The 16,281-nt window shown below is 39.5% G+C and overlaps 3 protein-coding genes across 3 annotated transcripts; 1 reads left to right on the forward strand and 2 right to left on the reverse strand.

Moving 5' to 3' along the window:
- Positions 1–3,036: 3,036 nt before the first annotated feature.
- Positions 3,037–5,067, forward strand: LOC306693996 (protein SPMIP1). The gene is made up of 4 exons (XM_079156688.1): positions 3,037–3,248; positions 3,418–3,595; positions 3,770–3,872; positions 4,337–5,067. The coding sequence occupies exons 1-4, from the start codon at positions 3,076–3,078 to the stop codon at positions 4,453–4,455; spliced, it is 573 nt and encodes a 190-aa protein (XP_079012814.1). The 5' UTR covers positions 3,037–3,075; the 3' UTR covers positions 4,456–5,067.
- A 1,098-nt stretch (positions 5,068–6,165) lies between these two features.
- On the reverse strand, positions 6,166–9,448 carry c1qb (complement component 1, q subcomponent, B chain). Its single transcript, XM_079186109.1, has 5 exons — positions 9,319–9,448; positions 8,653–8,818; positions 7,648–7,879; positions 6,720–6,834; positions 6,166–6,446 (listed from the first exon to the last, which is right to left on the reverse strand). Exons 1-5 carry the CDS (start codon positions 9,319–9,321, stop codon positions 6,237–6,239), a joined length of 726 nt encoding a protein of 241 aa, XP_079042235.1. The 5' UTR covers positions 9,322–9,448; the 3' UTR covers positions 6,166–6,236.
- A 2,100-nt stretch (positions 9,449–11,548) lies between these two features.
- On the reverse strand, positions 11,549–14,880 carry c1qc (complement component 1, q subcomponent, C chain). Its single transcript, XM_079156800.1, has 7 exons — positions 14,730–14,880; positions 13,593–13,708; positions 13,455–13,517; positions 13,157–13,310; positions 12,423–12,563; positions 11,884–12,010; positions 11,549–11,776 (listed from the first exon to the last, which is right to left on the reverse strand). Exons 2-7 carry the CDS (start codon positions 13,696–13,698, stop codon positions 11,642–11,644), a joined length of 726 nt encoding a protein of 241 aa, XP_079012926.1. The 5' UTR covers positions 13,699–13,708; positions 14,730–14,880; the 3' UTR covers positions 11,549–11,641.
- Positions 14,881–16,281: the final 1,401 nt, after the last annotated feature.

Genomic DNA, 16,281 nt, shown 5'->3' on the forward strand with positions numbered 1-16,281 from the left:
TTGCTTTTAGGGTTTGTATGAGATGAGGAGCTGTGGGCGTACGTTGGACACCTACAATGTTAACTGAAGTCTTTGTCTTCAAAGTCACCGGACTCCATTGACAAAAACACACTCAGAACACGGGTGTTGCTGGTCGACCGCTGCCTCCATCAGTGTAGTTTGTGCAACTGTGCGACTTTGGTGTTTTTGGAACTAACCCTTTAAAACACCAAACTCAGGGACTGAGGCAGCGATCGACCAGCAACTCCCGTCTTCTGAGAGATTAAAATGAGTGTTTTTGTGACTTTTAAAAAAAATATGGAAGCGCTGGAATAGCATGACATTCAGTGGCTCCACGGACGTGTGTTGAGTTCAGGTTTCTCCTCAGAAATGCAAATATCCAGCAGATTAACAGCAGGCTGATCTTCTGGATGACAGCTGGTTTTTAAACTTATCTTGCAGCATTTGCATAAGACAGTTTTTTGTATGCAAATGCTGTAAGATGCTAACTTTTGTTCTCGTTTGGTTTCGCGCAGAAAGACAAAATGTCAGAATGGAAAGTGATTTAATCAACTCTCAAAGTAGAAAGCTCCAGAGAGAGAACATGACAGAAGATGGGATGGATGTAATGCAGCTGGAGACACAAACACAGTGATTAACTGTAGATTAACATGCGTCTGTGCGTGTCCTCTCCTTCAGGGTTTAGTTTAGTTTGACCTCCTTTTGTGTGAATCTGATCACAGTTCACTGCAACACAAAGGTGCATTAAATAAGTCATAGTATGTCATTAAGATAAGTGATGTCACTGTATACTTCAACCTTTTATGACGTACTATACTGTGACTTTATAATATACAACTTTTACGTTTTTATGACGATATACTATTACAATGTTACGGTAAGACTTTTAGACTATCAATGAGGTATTTTTTATATTTTAACGGTGTACTATGCTACAGTATGACTTCTTTCACATACACTAGTTTTACTGTGACTTTTTATGGCATGATATTCTGATTTCTTTTGATATACTGACAGTTTTAATGATGTACTATATCGACATCTTTAAGGCATTCAATTTTAGGATATACTGTACTTTGACTTTAACGTGTTGACACACTACACTCTTTCATTACACATAATGTGACATTTGACTGTTTTTAAGGCATACAATCCTGTGACTTCCTTCTGACGTACTCCATTATGACACTATCGACGACTTTTGACAACATCAGCGAGCCGGCTGCTCTTCCTCTGGCAGGATGAGGAGGCTCGTCCTGGACTCAGAGACTCTGCACCGTCCTCAGCGTCCTGAGCAGCTGCTGCTCCGCCTTAGATTGCGGTTATAACAAACACTAAACTGACATTTTTTATGGCATAATATACTCAACCTTTTTTTGTGAATTTATAATGATATAGTATAATTTAACTTTTTAATGAGATTTTGTCTAACATACTATTCCATGACTCTTTTTTACTAGGCATAAGATACTAAACTATGATCAGTTGATGCTATATTTAATGACATACTATACTATAACCTTTTTCATTCAATTTAAATGACATCTTATAATTGTACTTTTTTGTTTTTAATTAAGAGGAATTTAAAAATGTTTGCCTCTTAAAGCTTTTTTTCTTGTCTTTTTTTCTTGTCTTTTTTTCTGATAAAAACAAGAGAAAAAGTTATTTGACAATTCCTTCTCGTTCCTGAGGCTTCGGGGCTTCAGGCCGTAGGGGGGACATTAGGTCTGGACCAGTGGCTGGAGATGATTAGGGTTTCAGGTCTCAGACTGCGAGAGGTGCAGGTCTGAGGACATCTGGTGGATAGGTAGAGAAATGGCATTGAATTGGTAAATATTTGAGTATAAAATTGTTAAAAATATATTTTTCATACAATAATATTGGGCGTAGGCCGTACCTTTTATTATTGTCTAATATGAGTCTCCCTTCACTCTAAATCCGTTAGTCCAGTGATGTCATTAAAGAAACTAAAGAGAATCTTTTAATGTTACAATTACCATTTGTGGCCACAGGGGTCGCTGTTCATCAAAGGTTAAAGGCTTTAATCATTCACAAAGGGGTGCGTGTGTCGTGTTTCCTTGTGTTACACAATGTTATCTGATCCGCATCTCATTTCCATGGTGAGAAGCTGACCATCACAGCTCTGCTTCAGGCACAACAAAAGGTAAATGAAGATATTTCACTATTATCTTATCGTATCATTTCATTAAGAGGCTTCAGCAACGCAGCGTCTCTGCCGTCTGAACAAGGCACGAGTCAAAAACCTTTCCTCTTTTTGTTAGTGAAAGATCAGTTTGTTTCTGGTGGATTCTTTATTAAAACATCAAATGAACCATACTGAGGATCATTAGCAAACAAATTAGCGCAACTCTTTATTTTCATGTCCAAGGTTTCACTTTTGTTAAAAAATAACGACCTGCATTCGTGTCCAAGTGAGAGTTCAGGTCTTTACATGTGGGTTTAAATATGTCTTAAAGGAACAGTGTGTAACACTGAGTGGGATTTATTGGCAGAAATGTAATATAATATACATAACTATGTTTCATGAAGAATAGTTATGTTATATTTAGCTTAGAATGAGCCTCTAATATCTACATAGGGAGCGGGTCCTCCTCATGGAGTCCGCTATGTTTCTACAGGAGCCCAGAACGGTCAAACCAAACAGCCGTAAATGTTTTTATCAGGCGGCAACCTCCGGTTCTGACGAGTGAAGCCGATGCGGAAGTGTCGTAAACGTGTATTCTCTCTACCGACCAGCAGGGGGCGACTCCAGTAGCAAAAAGAAGTCTGTTTGTATAGAAGTCTATGAGAAAATGACTACTTCTCTCTTGATTTATTACCTCAGTAAAAAATTGTAAACATGAGTTTATGGTCTCAATCTCTAGTTTCATGTCTTCTTCAATACAGCATGATGTTCATTTAGTAAATGATGGTCCATTTAGAGTCAAACAGACCATAAAGCAGGGTAGAGGAACAAAATCCACCGAGCAAAAATATTTCAGCTGTGGCTCTTAGTCTCAAAAAGATGGAAATCAATGTAAAAGTTGGTAAATTAGGCTTTTTTTCTGGCAGGCGATGCTGACGACCCAGAGCCAGAACTGCTACCGGGAGCAGATCCAGAAGGAGATGTTGACCCGTTTGGCCTGGAAGAGCCGCTATGCTAACCTGTACCCGTCCTGCTGCAACCCCCCAAACAACAACGACAGCACAGAGCCGACACAGCTGCCCCGTCTGCCCGCTGACGGCCGGTGAGCTGCTTCATTAAACCGTCAGAAAGAGCTTTCATGTAAAACTGCAGCTCTGTTATCAATCAAAAAGCATTTCCAAGCTCTGTTTAAAACTCTGTTAAAGCATTCAAATGTAAATTGTAAATTGCATGGACTGCTGATGATCTCGTGTTTATGCTCCGCCCACCAGGGCAGTCCTGCCTCCCGTCAGCAGGACAACCGAGAAGCAGAGCGCCCTTCCTCCTGCTCCTGCTGCTCCTCCTCCTGTGGTCCCTCTGGAAGGAGACGGCCCTCTCAATGTGGCCCCTCTGATGAGGCCAGTTTCTCCTCAGACCAGACGTGCTCTCTACCAGGACTCCTCGCACCAGGTACGAATCCCTGTGACACTAAAACGGACATTATGTGTGATTTAAAATGTCTCTGTTGTTTTCATGAGAATAACAGGTTCCCAGCTGTCTTTACTGTTTAGGTTTTAATTACTTGCTCCATTGAATTGAAACTTTTTAAGTCCTAAATCTGTAACTATTATCGTTCTCTTGCAGGGTAAAGGGCGGAAGCTCTACCTGCAGAAACGTGGCCACGTGAGACCGGAGGAGAAGTTTGACTTTCCTCTGCTCTCGTCCTGGGAGTACGGCTGGAGGCTGGGTGAGTTAGAGCCGCCGTCTGCTTCACACCTGTCTGCTAGACCCCAAACCTGCAGCAATGGAGAACGGGCTGAAGGGTAACTTCGGCATTTTTAAACCTGGACCCTAACTTTTTGCTATCCTCCTTTCTTTTTTGTGTCTAAGTGCCTACTGGGGACAACAATGTTTCAACTAGGTCCAGTATTGCGCAACAACGATGCTAAACAATGTCCATTAAAAGTGCTTGTTTTTTGTCACTGCTCAGATTGTTGTTATAAGTGTCTGACAACATTATGGAAAACCCAACTGAGGAAAATTATGTTTGAAAAAAAAAAAAAGTTACCTTTCACTTTCTTTGTTGGAAATGTGAAATTCTGGATAAAATAATATGTCCAACTTTAAGTTTGTAAAAAAAAAAGTTCTGTTTTCATATTTCTCCACATTGTCACTTTGTTGTAAGGTTATTTTCTATACCTGGATCTACAGGTGACTACACGCTGGATTACAGGACTCCGTCCCGCGCCAAGTCGTCGGTGGTGAAGAACACCTTCTACGCCAGGAACGGCGTGTTCAGCAGCCCGTCAGCCACCGACAAGCGTGGCTGAAGTTCGGCCTCCAGGCACCAGGGGGCGCTCTTTAGTGAGAGTGTAGCTCAAGCAAACAGACGATTATGTTTGTTTTAAGACCCTGATTTTAATCCCAAATGTGCCACCAAAGTCATTTGGGGGGGTGTTATAAACTATATTTTAATCTTGGTAATCTGTAGTTATTTAACAGAATTCGTATTTAAACTCACGTTCTTTTATTTGTTTTTGCCAAGTCTTCTTTGTTTTTTTTGTATTTGGGAGATTTGATATTTACACAATAGTTTCTGACAACTCAAAGAGCAATGATTGGTTAGATGTTACACATTTTAAAGATATTATACTGTAATCTGTATGACTGGGTTAGAGGGTCTTTGTGTGAATGATGATCCTCTACTTCCTGTTTACATCCACACGGCTGTGAGGTTAAGTGTCCAACCCGATACTGTGTGATGGATAATTAATGAACACCTGGCCAGGTATCAGTCAGAAAGATGTCCACTTGATACCTCGGTGTTTTTCACCAGCGAGCCACTGGAGGAAGTGTTTACACACCAATATAAATATTTAGTACGTTAATTATTAAATATTTTGAAACAATCAGTAACTACATTATTCTTCAGCCAAGCAGTGTAGTTGTGTTCCTGTTGTAAGGATGTATTACTAAATAAAGTGTAAACTTATTTATTGAAATAAGCTCATATTTTCTGTTTTCTTTCTTTCTTTTGGTCCCAGATGTGTTTACACATAAGAGTGTTTTGACTTAAAGCTATAGAGCCAGGATTCATCACCGAATCTCATAAAAAAACCAAAATCCAACAACGTGTTCTCATTAGTCCGTCACTCAATACGTCCTGATTTATCAGAAACTGCTTACAAATATATAGTTCAATTTAAAAAAATAAAACTGAAAACCTCAGGAATTTCCTTAAACCGCTGATCACTGTCGTTTTTTTGTTGGGGACTATTTTCAGCAGCGGATTAATCCACATTACGTGCTCTAGTAAGTGTTTAATGCATAGACAGATCTAAAAATGTCTTTAAAAATGAAGCTAATAACTGTCTTTAACTTGCATTATCTCTGCTGACCAGCAGGGGGCGACTCAGTCCTCTTCAATACAGCATGATATTAATTTAGTAAACTGAAAAAAATGTTTTTTTCATTATTCAGTTGTGCTGAGAGCTCCACCCTATTGTGACACTTCTGGTTGCAAAACAACACAAAATGGCGACGGACGAAATGCCGGACTTAAGACTTCAAAATGTCCGTTCACAAACCAATAAATGACGTCACAGTGACTACGTTTACTTCTCATACACGGTCTATGGATGAGTCACCTAATTTCCTAAATTCACAAGGAAATTGTAATAAAAAAAAAAAACAGGGATTATAAAACACAAGGCATTCATATTTGGATTACAGATTGTACCTTAAAAATGCTCTAAAATCACAGAATAAAGCTGTTAAATTTATTCTACGGAAAAAACAAATAAAGAAACACCACTGACTGTCGGAAAGGTTGCTAAAATGGTATGTTTTGGAAAATCAGTAATGTAAAATACACACTTAGTAGTTCATGCATAAACGCTGATATAGTCCTTAAAGGCAGCACTATTGAGCCAATCTTTATTAATTCTGCTGAAGTGTGCACTGTTACAGAAAAGACATGTTTCATTTAGTTGCAGTCAATATCCCCCCCCCCCCCCCCCCCCCCCCCCCCCCCCGCCCCCCCATTAAAAGTCTGTGATGTCACCAACAATGATTGACTGGACCAGAAGGACGGGTGGATTTTATTGGATCTCTAGGTGGTCGGGAAGATCAGGAAGCCGGTGAAGGTGTGGCTGGTGCTGCCCTGGCTCGTCACGAGGTGGTTGTACCGGGTCGCCTGCAGCGAGACCGTGTCCCCGGCCTGCAGCTCCAGGACCTCCGAACCGGAGGTGACAAGGAAGCCCTCGGATGTGTCGCACAGCGTCAGGTCGCTGTCGCTGCCCTTCACCAGCTTCAGACACACCTGTGACGGTACAAATACACGGAGGAAGTACTCAGATCTGGACAAAAAAGTAAAAGTACATTTTCGCTTTAGCTTTCTAAATGTTACATCATTATTGTTAATATTCATGCTTTAAGGTGTGAGCAGTATTCTAATATTATAGCTGGTTGAAGTCGAGTTCATGTCAACTTTAAATGACTAAATCCGTCTCTTAAAGATAAAATGAAGCAAATCAAAAAATCTGAAAAGAAGAAGGAGACAGACAAACTAGAAAGACACCAACAGATGACTCACTCTGCTCTTTGCTGAAACGTGGTAACTGAAGAAATAGATCCCTCTGACGACGCACGTGAACGTCCCGTTCGTCAGCGATTGTCCTTTAAACTGTTCGTCCAGGTCCAAAATCTCACTGAGGGAAGATCAAAAGAATGTATACTATATCTGAATCTAAATGTTGTGACAGTTTTGTTTCATCACATTCTGATAAAACACACACAGTCCTGATGAAGCAGATTTGTTTTTGACTGTTATTCTTTTTTTTTAAATCCCAGAAATGTATTTTTTTCTTTGAAAAGTTGTTTATTTAGTGATGAACATTTTATACGTTAGAACAGAGTTCAGCAAAACTTTTTGATACAATGTGTCTGTTTTTAATTTTCTTGTTAATAATTGTGCCATATCAACATTATGGTAAACAAGTTTAATTATGACACCACACCAAAATTTGAAAATAAAGATAATTTAAATTTAAGCTGCCATCCTGATGAAAACATCCACATATTGAAATAATTAACCCAACCAACATTCCACCAATCCTGTTCATGAGAAATAAACGAGTAGTAGCCAATCAGAGGGGGAAACTAAACAATCAAACTACCGTAAATAACAAGTCAAGCAGCTGCCGATTGGCACCTTTGAAAGAGATAATTTGGCAGGCAGGAAAACCAGAACCAGGACTGAGCAGAGCAGACTGTCAGACCCTGCTGCAGTAAAATTAGTGGTTTTCTAAAGGGACTCTGGTGCTCAGAAACACTTCCACTTTAGTCCACACGATCCTTCGCCTGCTGCAGAGAAATACGTTTTAATGTTTTCCCTATTTTAGGGGCTTTAATGATGACTACAGGCTGCAAATAAAACCTGCCAAATCGTCTTGTTGCAACAGGAAATACATCACATCAAATACCTCTCATGCTCTGTGTCGTTAACCCTCCGCAGCACTGACCTGTTGAAGTTGATGGCGGTGTCCAAATCTGGTGCTTGTGGTATCTCCCGTTTGTAGGAGAAGAAGGATTTCTGCTGGTTGGACGGGTTGAAGGGTCTTCCCTTCTCCCCCAGACGGCCTGGAGAACCGAGAGGCCCAGGGAGACCCACGTCCCCCTTCAGCCCAGGCCGTCCTGGGGGGCCCTGCAGACCTGGCAACCCCTTCTTGCCCCCGACAGGCTGACCTGCCTCACCTGCTCATACAGACACACTTGTTACTGTGAACTGACACTAAGATGAAAGATGGGCGATTTCTTTTGAGTTGAATAAGAAAAGAAGGATTAGAAAAAATAAAATATAGAAAATACAACAAAATAATTGTATCACAACAACACAACAATGTTACCAACAAAGGCAGGAAAGAAGAAGACTGCTTGATGTAAACAATGCAGGTTTAAACATTTTAGGAAAGAAATCTGCTCTGCAAATGTTTTATGCGGCGCTAAATGCATCCAACATGTTTATTAGAGGTCAAGGATACACACAATGCATTTGGGTGAGTAAAACTTGTAAATATAACTTTGGCTTGTTTACAAGAAAACTTTGAGCTTCATATCTGTATATCCAGTCATGGCATATATGTGCCAGATTATTTAAGTTCATTTAAGCATCAGAAAACAGTACAAAATTAAAAGATCCTGTAAAAAAGTCATGTTTAAAAAGCTAATTACTGATTCCTTTGTCAATTTGGCAAAAATCATCATCAAATCATCTCCCAACAGATTCAAACTCAAAAGGCCAGTTTGTAGCATTTTTGGGGATCTATTAGCAGAAATGGATGAGTGTGAAAAGGAGTTCACTGAACCTGAGAAAACATGTTAAATAAACTTAACATACTAAGTTTCATCAACAACTGCTCAGTAACACTGACACATTAGTGAGATTCACATTAAAACGATGTAAAGAAAATCGTGAAAAGACCATTTAAAAAGTAACTGATATGTCCTTGTGTTCGGTGTGAGCTCACCAGGGTCCCCCTTCTCTCCCTTGGCACCGTTGTTGCCGTTGGGCCCATGGGTGCCGGGTATCCCAGGGATCCCTGGATTTCCCCCGTAGCAGGACTGTGTGACGGCTGGAGTGATGTGAACCAAGAGCAGAAACACTGCAGTACTGCAGCTCAGCCACCGGGGGGCCTGAGTCAACACACAGATACACACAAAATCCTGTTTTTGTTCCCAAAGAGGACCATAAACTTTAAACTCAAACCCCGAAGATGACATTACCTAAACACACAAGTCTTACACACCAACACTTGAAGAAACAGTCTGAATTATACACATTATATGTTGCTGTTGTTCCTCGTTGTATTGTTTTATATATATATATATATATATATATATATACACACACACGATACAATATACAATGTTGAAATCAAGATACAACATTAAGTTTCAGACAAATTAACGGCTGAAGAAAATAAATGTGTGCCTTTAAATTGAAGACATTTTGAAGCTTAGACAGACAAAAATCTAACAACAACTTAAACTTTATTATGTTTAAAGGTTAAACATGATGACCGTCCACTTCTTGTACCACCAATGCTGAATAAGAGATTTTCCTCTCTCGGTCTATATCCACATATTTCTTTCTTTGCCTGTTCTTTGGTTCTGTAGAACATTAAAAGTCTCACCATTTGCAGTCTTTCGTGTTGTGGTGGAGAGACACGCTGATGGAGAGCCGAGATGAAGAGCTGTTCAGCGACGGCAGCGGCTCAGTCTGGAAAGAAAACCACACAAAAACAAACAGGAAGTGAAACAGTTCAAGAGAGCATGCTGGTGTTCATAATAATGGTTTTAGGATACTGATCTACTGACTTGATACTCACTGAAACAAGTTACCTCCAGTTAGTGGTGGAATATATGAAAGCACAGATACTCACGTACTGCTTTTTTTAGATAAATATTTCACTTTTCACTGCAACACATTTATCTGACAGCTGGAGTTTGTAGTTATGTTTTGGCTTAATTTTTTACATACAAGGAATATGTTTTAAAACATTCCCAAAGACTGGGTCGGGTAGAATAAAAATAGTTTGGGTAACACTGTTACAAAATATGCATTGACTTAAATTAACAGTGTGATAAATGTGTTCAGATTTGCTCCACCATGACCAGTTATAACATTAAAATATAATCACACATTGATTTGTCTGTAAAAACAAACTTGTAATTGTATAATATATTACAGTATAGCATTCACAGGGGCCATTTCTTCTCTGCATTATGAGTACTTGTATTCATTCCCAAGTACATGTTGCTGATAATATTTACATACTTTTACTTAGTTACAGTTTGAAGCTTGGATCTAAGGAGTATTTCTCAGGAGTGGACTCACTCGGGTCACGTTACTTGGACTGCAGTCATAAATTTGATGACTTTGGACTTGACAAAATCAAAAAAGACATCACGTCACAGAGCGTCAGTTGGAAAAAAGTTGAAATTTAATTGAAATTGTACTTTAGTACAGTACTTGAGTTAATGTACTTAATTTCTTTCTTCATCTTTCTGTTCTAGTTTAGATGTTTTCTTTCTTTGTGTTTTTATTTTTATTAAGTTTCTCTTATGAGTTTCCTCTCTGTTGGTTTGGTGTCCTTTCCTTTAAATCTGTGATTATTTTATTGCATTCATCTGACTAAACAAATATCTCATCAGAGGAAGTGAAACATGGTAACAAGAAGTCAGGAAAAACTCCACCTGATAAAGAACTGATGATGAAGCATCTTTGAATGCTTCGGATTAAATTCCAAATTAACATTTTGTTCTGTTTTTCTCTGAACTTCCTCTTTGTTCTTGCTGTTTTCCTGGCAGTTTGTTCTCGTGGATGTCAGTATCTGTTCCACAAAATATTTAATTTCATCAACAGTATCTATAAACAAAGAGCTGATGTATATTTTTAATAATTCCATCCTGTGAAATTTGCCAGGTTGTCATTTTCGGTCTTCTCGGATCCTCTTTCCATTTTGACCAGGTTTTGTTTTTTTATTTCTGCAAGTTTGGAACGCAAAGCTTTTTTCTTGACGTTCTAGTTTTTGGGGAAATCCTGCAAATGTCTTACCATGATGACTTGTGCTTTGGGTTTATTCGCGCTGTTTGTATGAATCAATGTTGAAATACCTAATGAATCAACTATATTCAGGGTTAATCCTTCCGATTGGGCTAGATTTTTGATTCTATTGATGATTAATATTTGTTTCTGCCATTTGATTTACGATTGTAGTGAAACCAGTCCCGGTTTGAAAGTCTGAAGGCCTCTAATGGACAGGTAGAGACTAGAAAAGGATAGAATAACACAACTGAAGCAGACATTGTGACACAACTGTCTTCAAACTCATGAAGATGCAAAGTAGATCACAGTGTTACGATCAGACTGAAAAATTACATCACACATACAAAGTATTCTGGTGTTTATTTGTCTTTAATTGGTTCAAATTATCTGTTTACTGGCAGACAGAGAAAATAAAACCATTGCATCGTATATATTTTTAAGGGTGATAAATTAAGTAAATCATCTTATAATAATGCTCACATTAATGTAAGCTCTGCATTATGCCTATTAATGAACTTTAAAACCTGATCGTTTAAGGATCACATAAGAGTTTCTATTCACTTGCGAATGTGAAGCAAAAAATATTTCTTGAGGCTTAACTGGCAACATAAAACAGCAGTAATGTTGCTATTCTTGTACCAAAATGTACAGAAGTATAGTTATTAATCACTGGTAATTCTGGCTTTGTTGTAACAATGATTTTATTCAGCCTTGTTGAAAAGAGGTTTCAATCGCAATGAAGCTTTACCTGGATAGATAAGGGAAAATAAAATGTGAAATATGTATCTATTTTAAAAAAAAGATGACACACTTAGTGTGAAGGAAGGGAAGACTTTATTTAGCTTTTAGTTTCAGACTTGTTGCTGTAAAACAGTTTATTAAAAAGTGAGTAAAGAGGCTGTTTCGTGTCAGTGAGGTTGCACCAGGAAGCCAGAAAAGATGCTGTAACCTTCCGGTTTTCCTCTCATCCCTCTGTAGTCTTTGGTCTCCAGCCAAACCTCCTGATCCCTCGACAGGTAGACCGCCAGGCTGCCAGAAGTCACCTGGAATATGTTGAAATTCGTTTTAGGGAACATCTTTTTGCAGAGCACTGCCACTTTGAATTCACTTATTTGGTGGCACAATAATGTAACGTTTTTTATAATCGTACCTGTCTCCTGGTGCGGCGATGATCGCAGAACGCTGTCAGCTGCACTCCGTCCAGCTTCATCAGCACACACAGACGGTCATCTAACGAGGCGTGGTACACAAAGTAGTACGTTCCCGGGACCCGACACCTACAACACACAAATTTAATCAATTCACTAAAAGTGGATTCTTTTTTTTTCTTTCTTCGTAGCTGGTTGTGGAGCTTGATCACAGCTTTAAATCTGTTCAAGCAGAAATGTTTTATTATCTTTAGCTTGTTATGACTTTATGATGCTGCCCCTTAGGCAATCCTAAAAATAGGATTAGACAGAAGAAAATGTTGAAGGAATGCTACTTGGCTATTCGTATTTTCAAAGTAAACTTTGGTCTTCACAGCGAGTTTAGGTTTAGGCAGCTAGCATGGCTGTAGACTTGATTTCTTCTTGTTCTTGTACATTACAGTGACCTCATCCAAAATAACAAATACTCTGCCTTCAAAGTTAGTTTGATGAACATACAAATTCTGTAACGTATGATGAGAAAACTGGTGCTTTTTCTCACCTGAAGTGTCCTGTCTCGGTGTTGTAGTCATCGTTGATGTTGGTGATGACTTTGGTGAACCGAATGACGCTGGCTCTGTCCGGGTAGTTGTCGGTTCCTCTGGCCACGCTGAAGGCCGCCTGCTGCTGGACTCCAACAGTCCTGCAGCCACAGAAACAACAACACAGACTGATGCTCAGAGCTGGATTAAGCTGCTGGTGGATCCCCATTGAACCACTGTTGCCCCAACCTCCAGTTCTGATCAGTGAAGCCGATGCAGACGTGTTATAAATTTGCATTCTCCCTACTGTCCACCAGGGGGCGACTCCTCTGGTTATATAGAAGTCTATGAGAAAATGACTCTACTTCTCTCTTGATTTATTACCTCAGTAAACATTGTAAACATGAGTTTATGGTCTCAATCTCTAGTTTCAAGTCTTCTTCAATACAACATGAAGTTAATTTAGTAAATGACGTTGTGATTGACATGTCACAATCAGAGCCGTATACGGCGTCACTACGTCACTATTCCACAGTCCAAATATGGTAACTTCCATTCACTGGTTGCAAAAAGCCAAGATGGAGACGGCCAAAATGCCGAACTCGAGGCTTCAAAACATCAGTCCACAAACCAATGACTGAAGTCACGACGACTACGTCCACTTCTTATATACAGTCTGTGATTGCCTCACAACCTCATTAATTAAATGTTAAAAGTTACCGTAGATATGAAGGAGTCTTCTCTGTTTACATACCCTGGTTCTCCTGGTTCCCCTGGAGAACCACCAAACCCTGGCACCCCCGGTTCTCCCGATTCCCCGCTCTGTCCTCGTTTGCCATGAAACCCCATCGGCCCCGGCTCCCCCTTCTCCCCCTTCTGAGGGCCGAGGCCGCCGTGCCACACTGCTCCTGTTCACAGCAACAACATGCCAATCATTGAACATAACAACAAACCACTTCTAGGCATCCATGTTTGTTTGTTTTCCTCCACTGTATTCTGTAGTATGTGTAGAAACTTTAGAAAAATGGTCAGAAGACGTGTGCGTCGGTTACCTGTCTGTCCGTTGTCTCCTCTCTGTCCGTCACGACCGTCTCTGCCAGGTAACCCGGGAATACCTGAGGACGGAGAGACAGGTAAACAAACGAAAGAAAACAACAAGGTACAAATACACAATCATGGCATGTACCCACCCGGCATCCCGTGCATCCCTGTTGTCTGGCAGGTCTCTATGGCTAACAGCAGAGGTGTGGCCAACGAGAGCAAGGCACCGATCACGAGAAAACAATGACGGAGCATGATGACGAACCTGACCGGGAGACGAGGAGACGAGGTCAGGAAACAAGGAGATGGGAAGGAATTACGGGAAAAAAGAAGAGAGGGGATTAAAACCAGAGAAGAGCAGGGGTGGAGAATTCCGGACAGGAGAGAAGGAAAAGACTTGAGGAGACAAGGAGAACAAAAGGGAGGAAAGATGAAATGAGATGAGAAGGAGATTAAACAAGAGAAGGAGAGGTGACAGGGGGAGGAAAGAGGAGGGGAGAAGGAAAGTAAAGGTTAAAAGGAGAGAAAGGGGGAGAAAGGAAAAAGGAGAGTACAAGAGGAGAAATGACAGAAGATGGGGGAAGTGGGGAGACAAGATAGATAGAAAAAAAATAAAGGAGAGAAAAAAGGGTGGAGGGAGGATAGGATGATTGGACAGGAGGCAAAAGGAGAAGAAAAAGGAAATAGGATAAGGGGAGCGAAAACAAGGAGATGAGCCAAGGAAAAAACAGATAAGAAGACAAGAAAGGAAAGGAGAAGAGAGGAGGCGAGGAGATTAAGAGAAAGGTAAAGAATGAGATGAGAAGACAAGGACAGAAAACAGGGAGAATAAAGAGAGAAAATGAAAGAAGGAAGGAAGGAAAGAAGAGAATCAAAATTGTTTTCCAGGTTTTGTAAAGATAAATTATCAAAGAAATTCAACTTGCGTTTCATTTGATTTGTTTATGATTTCATGACTTATGGCATAATAACTGCACAGAAGACATATTGGGCTGTTTCCAAAGAGGTTCAGGACCTATTTATTGCAAAAGCATTGCCCCATAACTGCTTGAACAAACAGATTATGATGTTATTATTATTCTCTATTAAAATAGAAATATATGTAAAAGTATATTCACAACAATGATGTTAAAAAAAGAAGAATCATCAGATCCTCTTCTACAAATAAATGTCATTGACTTCAAACTGTAATCAACACAAAGTTGTGGATATATACTGTATATATATATATATATATATATATATATATATATATATAACTCACCTGACAGAAGATTTAAACTCACCTCAGTGATTTCAAAGCTAACCAACGTGAAGCATCGAGTCCTGCAGCAGCCGGAGCAGAAAGCCAACGACAAAACGTTCAGATTCAGCAGCTTCTACGCCGGAAATTCTCCTCAGAGCCTGTTTCATGTAGTTCTGCAATTTTTGGGAAGTTGTTGAGAGCCGGAGGGACGACCAAAAGAGAGAGAGAGAGAGCGATTGAAATGATGTTTCTGCATCACCATGAACACACACACTATCGTTTAATTTGACTAAATCACACACACACACACACACCGTCTTGTTTCCACAAATACTCACTAGAGCACCAAGTGTGGTTTAATCCTGTTAGAAAGACGTTTGATAAAAACTACAGTGACCAGCTGTTTTACGAAGTCACAGAGTCTTTTTTTATTTTTAAATGACCTTATATATTTGTGAGGTGTTTATAAAGACGTACGTTGTCTTCGGTAGAACCAGTACACTTGGGACTTAGAGCCACAGTATCGAAGTCAGAAAGACAAAACATTGTTGGTTTTGATGTGTTCCCAAAAATGTAGAATATGACTCATGAGCTGGTGAGCATGAGAACAAGAGGAAGTTCAACTGAGGGAGAGCCAAAGGGGCAAAAGTTTCCCAAAAAAGAAGAAGTGTGCGAAAAACAGAAATGTTTCACTTCATTAATCTTCAGAGGGGTCGTGTGAAACTTTTCTATGAGACGGGGTCAAACATAGAAGTACTGTATAGATCAAAGGAAAGCTTTCTACGGTCAGCTGTAATGTTTATGATGGAAAAGCATTTACATTGAGGATGTAACACACGTCAGTCCTTTTGATCTGGGTCCAGGATGTGGTTAGCCTAGCTTAGCACAAAGAATGGAAGCAGGGGGAAACTGCTAGCCTAGCTTTGTTAATCATCTGACCTGACTCTCGGTAGTCCATTTATCAGTGAGATTTCTAGAGCCAACATTTAAAACAGCTCTACGTTTTATGTGCTTAGACATTTGTTTAGAGACGTCACTGTATCTGTTGGCTGAGAGAGAAATTAATTATTTTACTAATTGAGTTTTGTCCATTTTGTCTATTTGTCTGGCATATATTTGTCTATTTTTGAATAATTTTGAACTACTTCAATCTCATCCAGCATTCATAGCAATAGCAACGAAAAATAATGCGCTGTAATTTGTAGATAACCCACGAAATGATTTCATATGTTTTCCACGTAATCATAAAGCCCACACAGGTAGGGCGGGAGCGGAGCGGGAATCATTCAGTCGAGTCAGTTGAAATATTTTTCACGTAACTTGCGTACTTCAGTAACTTGCAACCCAAATGAAAATCTGGAATGTGATATTAAGTCAATATGTGTATTTTGATTTTCTCATTTATGACAGTAAAAGAAAAACAAAATTAAGAAAAGGTTTTGGGAAACACTACCGATTTTGTCACGAACATTTTGAATGCAGGACTAATACTTGTAACAGACTATTTTCACTGCAGTATTGGTACTTTTACTTGAGTAAAATAGAGTCATTCTTGAGTCACTGGTTTTGAAACTATGATGACATTAAAACAA

Source organism: Pholis gunnellus (genome assembly GCF_910591455.1).
Source record: "Pholis gunnellus genome assembly, chromosome: 3".
Lineage (NCBI taxonomy): Eukaryota > Metazoa > Chordata > Actinopteri > Perciformes > Pholidae > Pholis > Pholis gunnellus.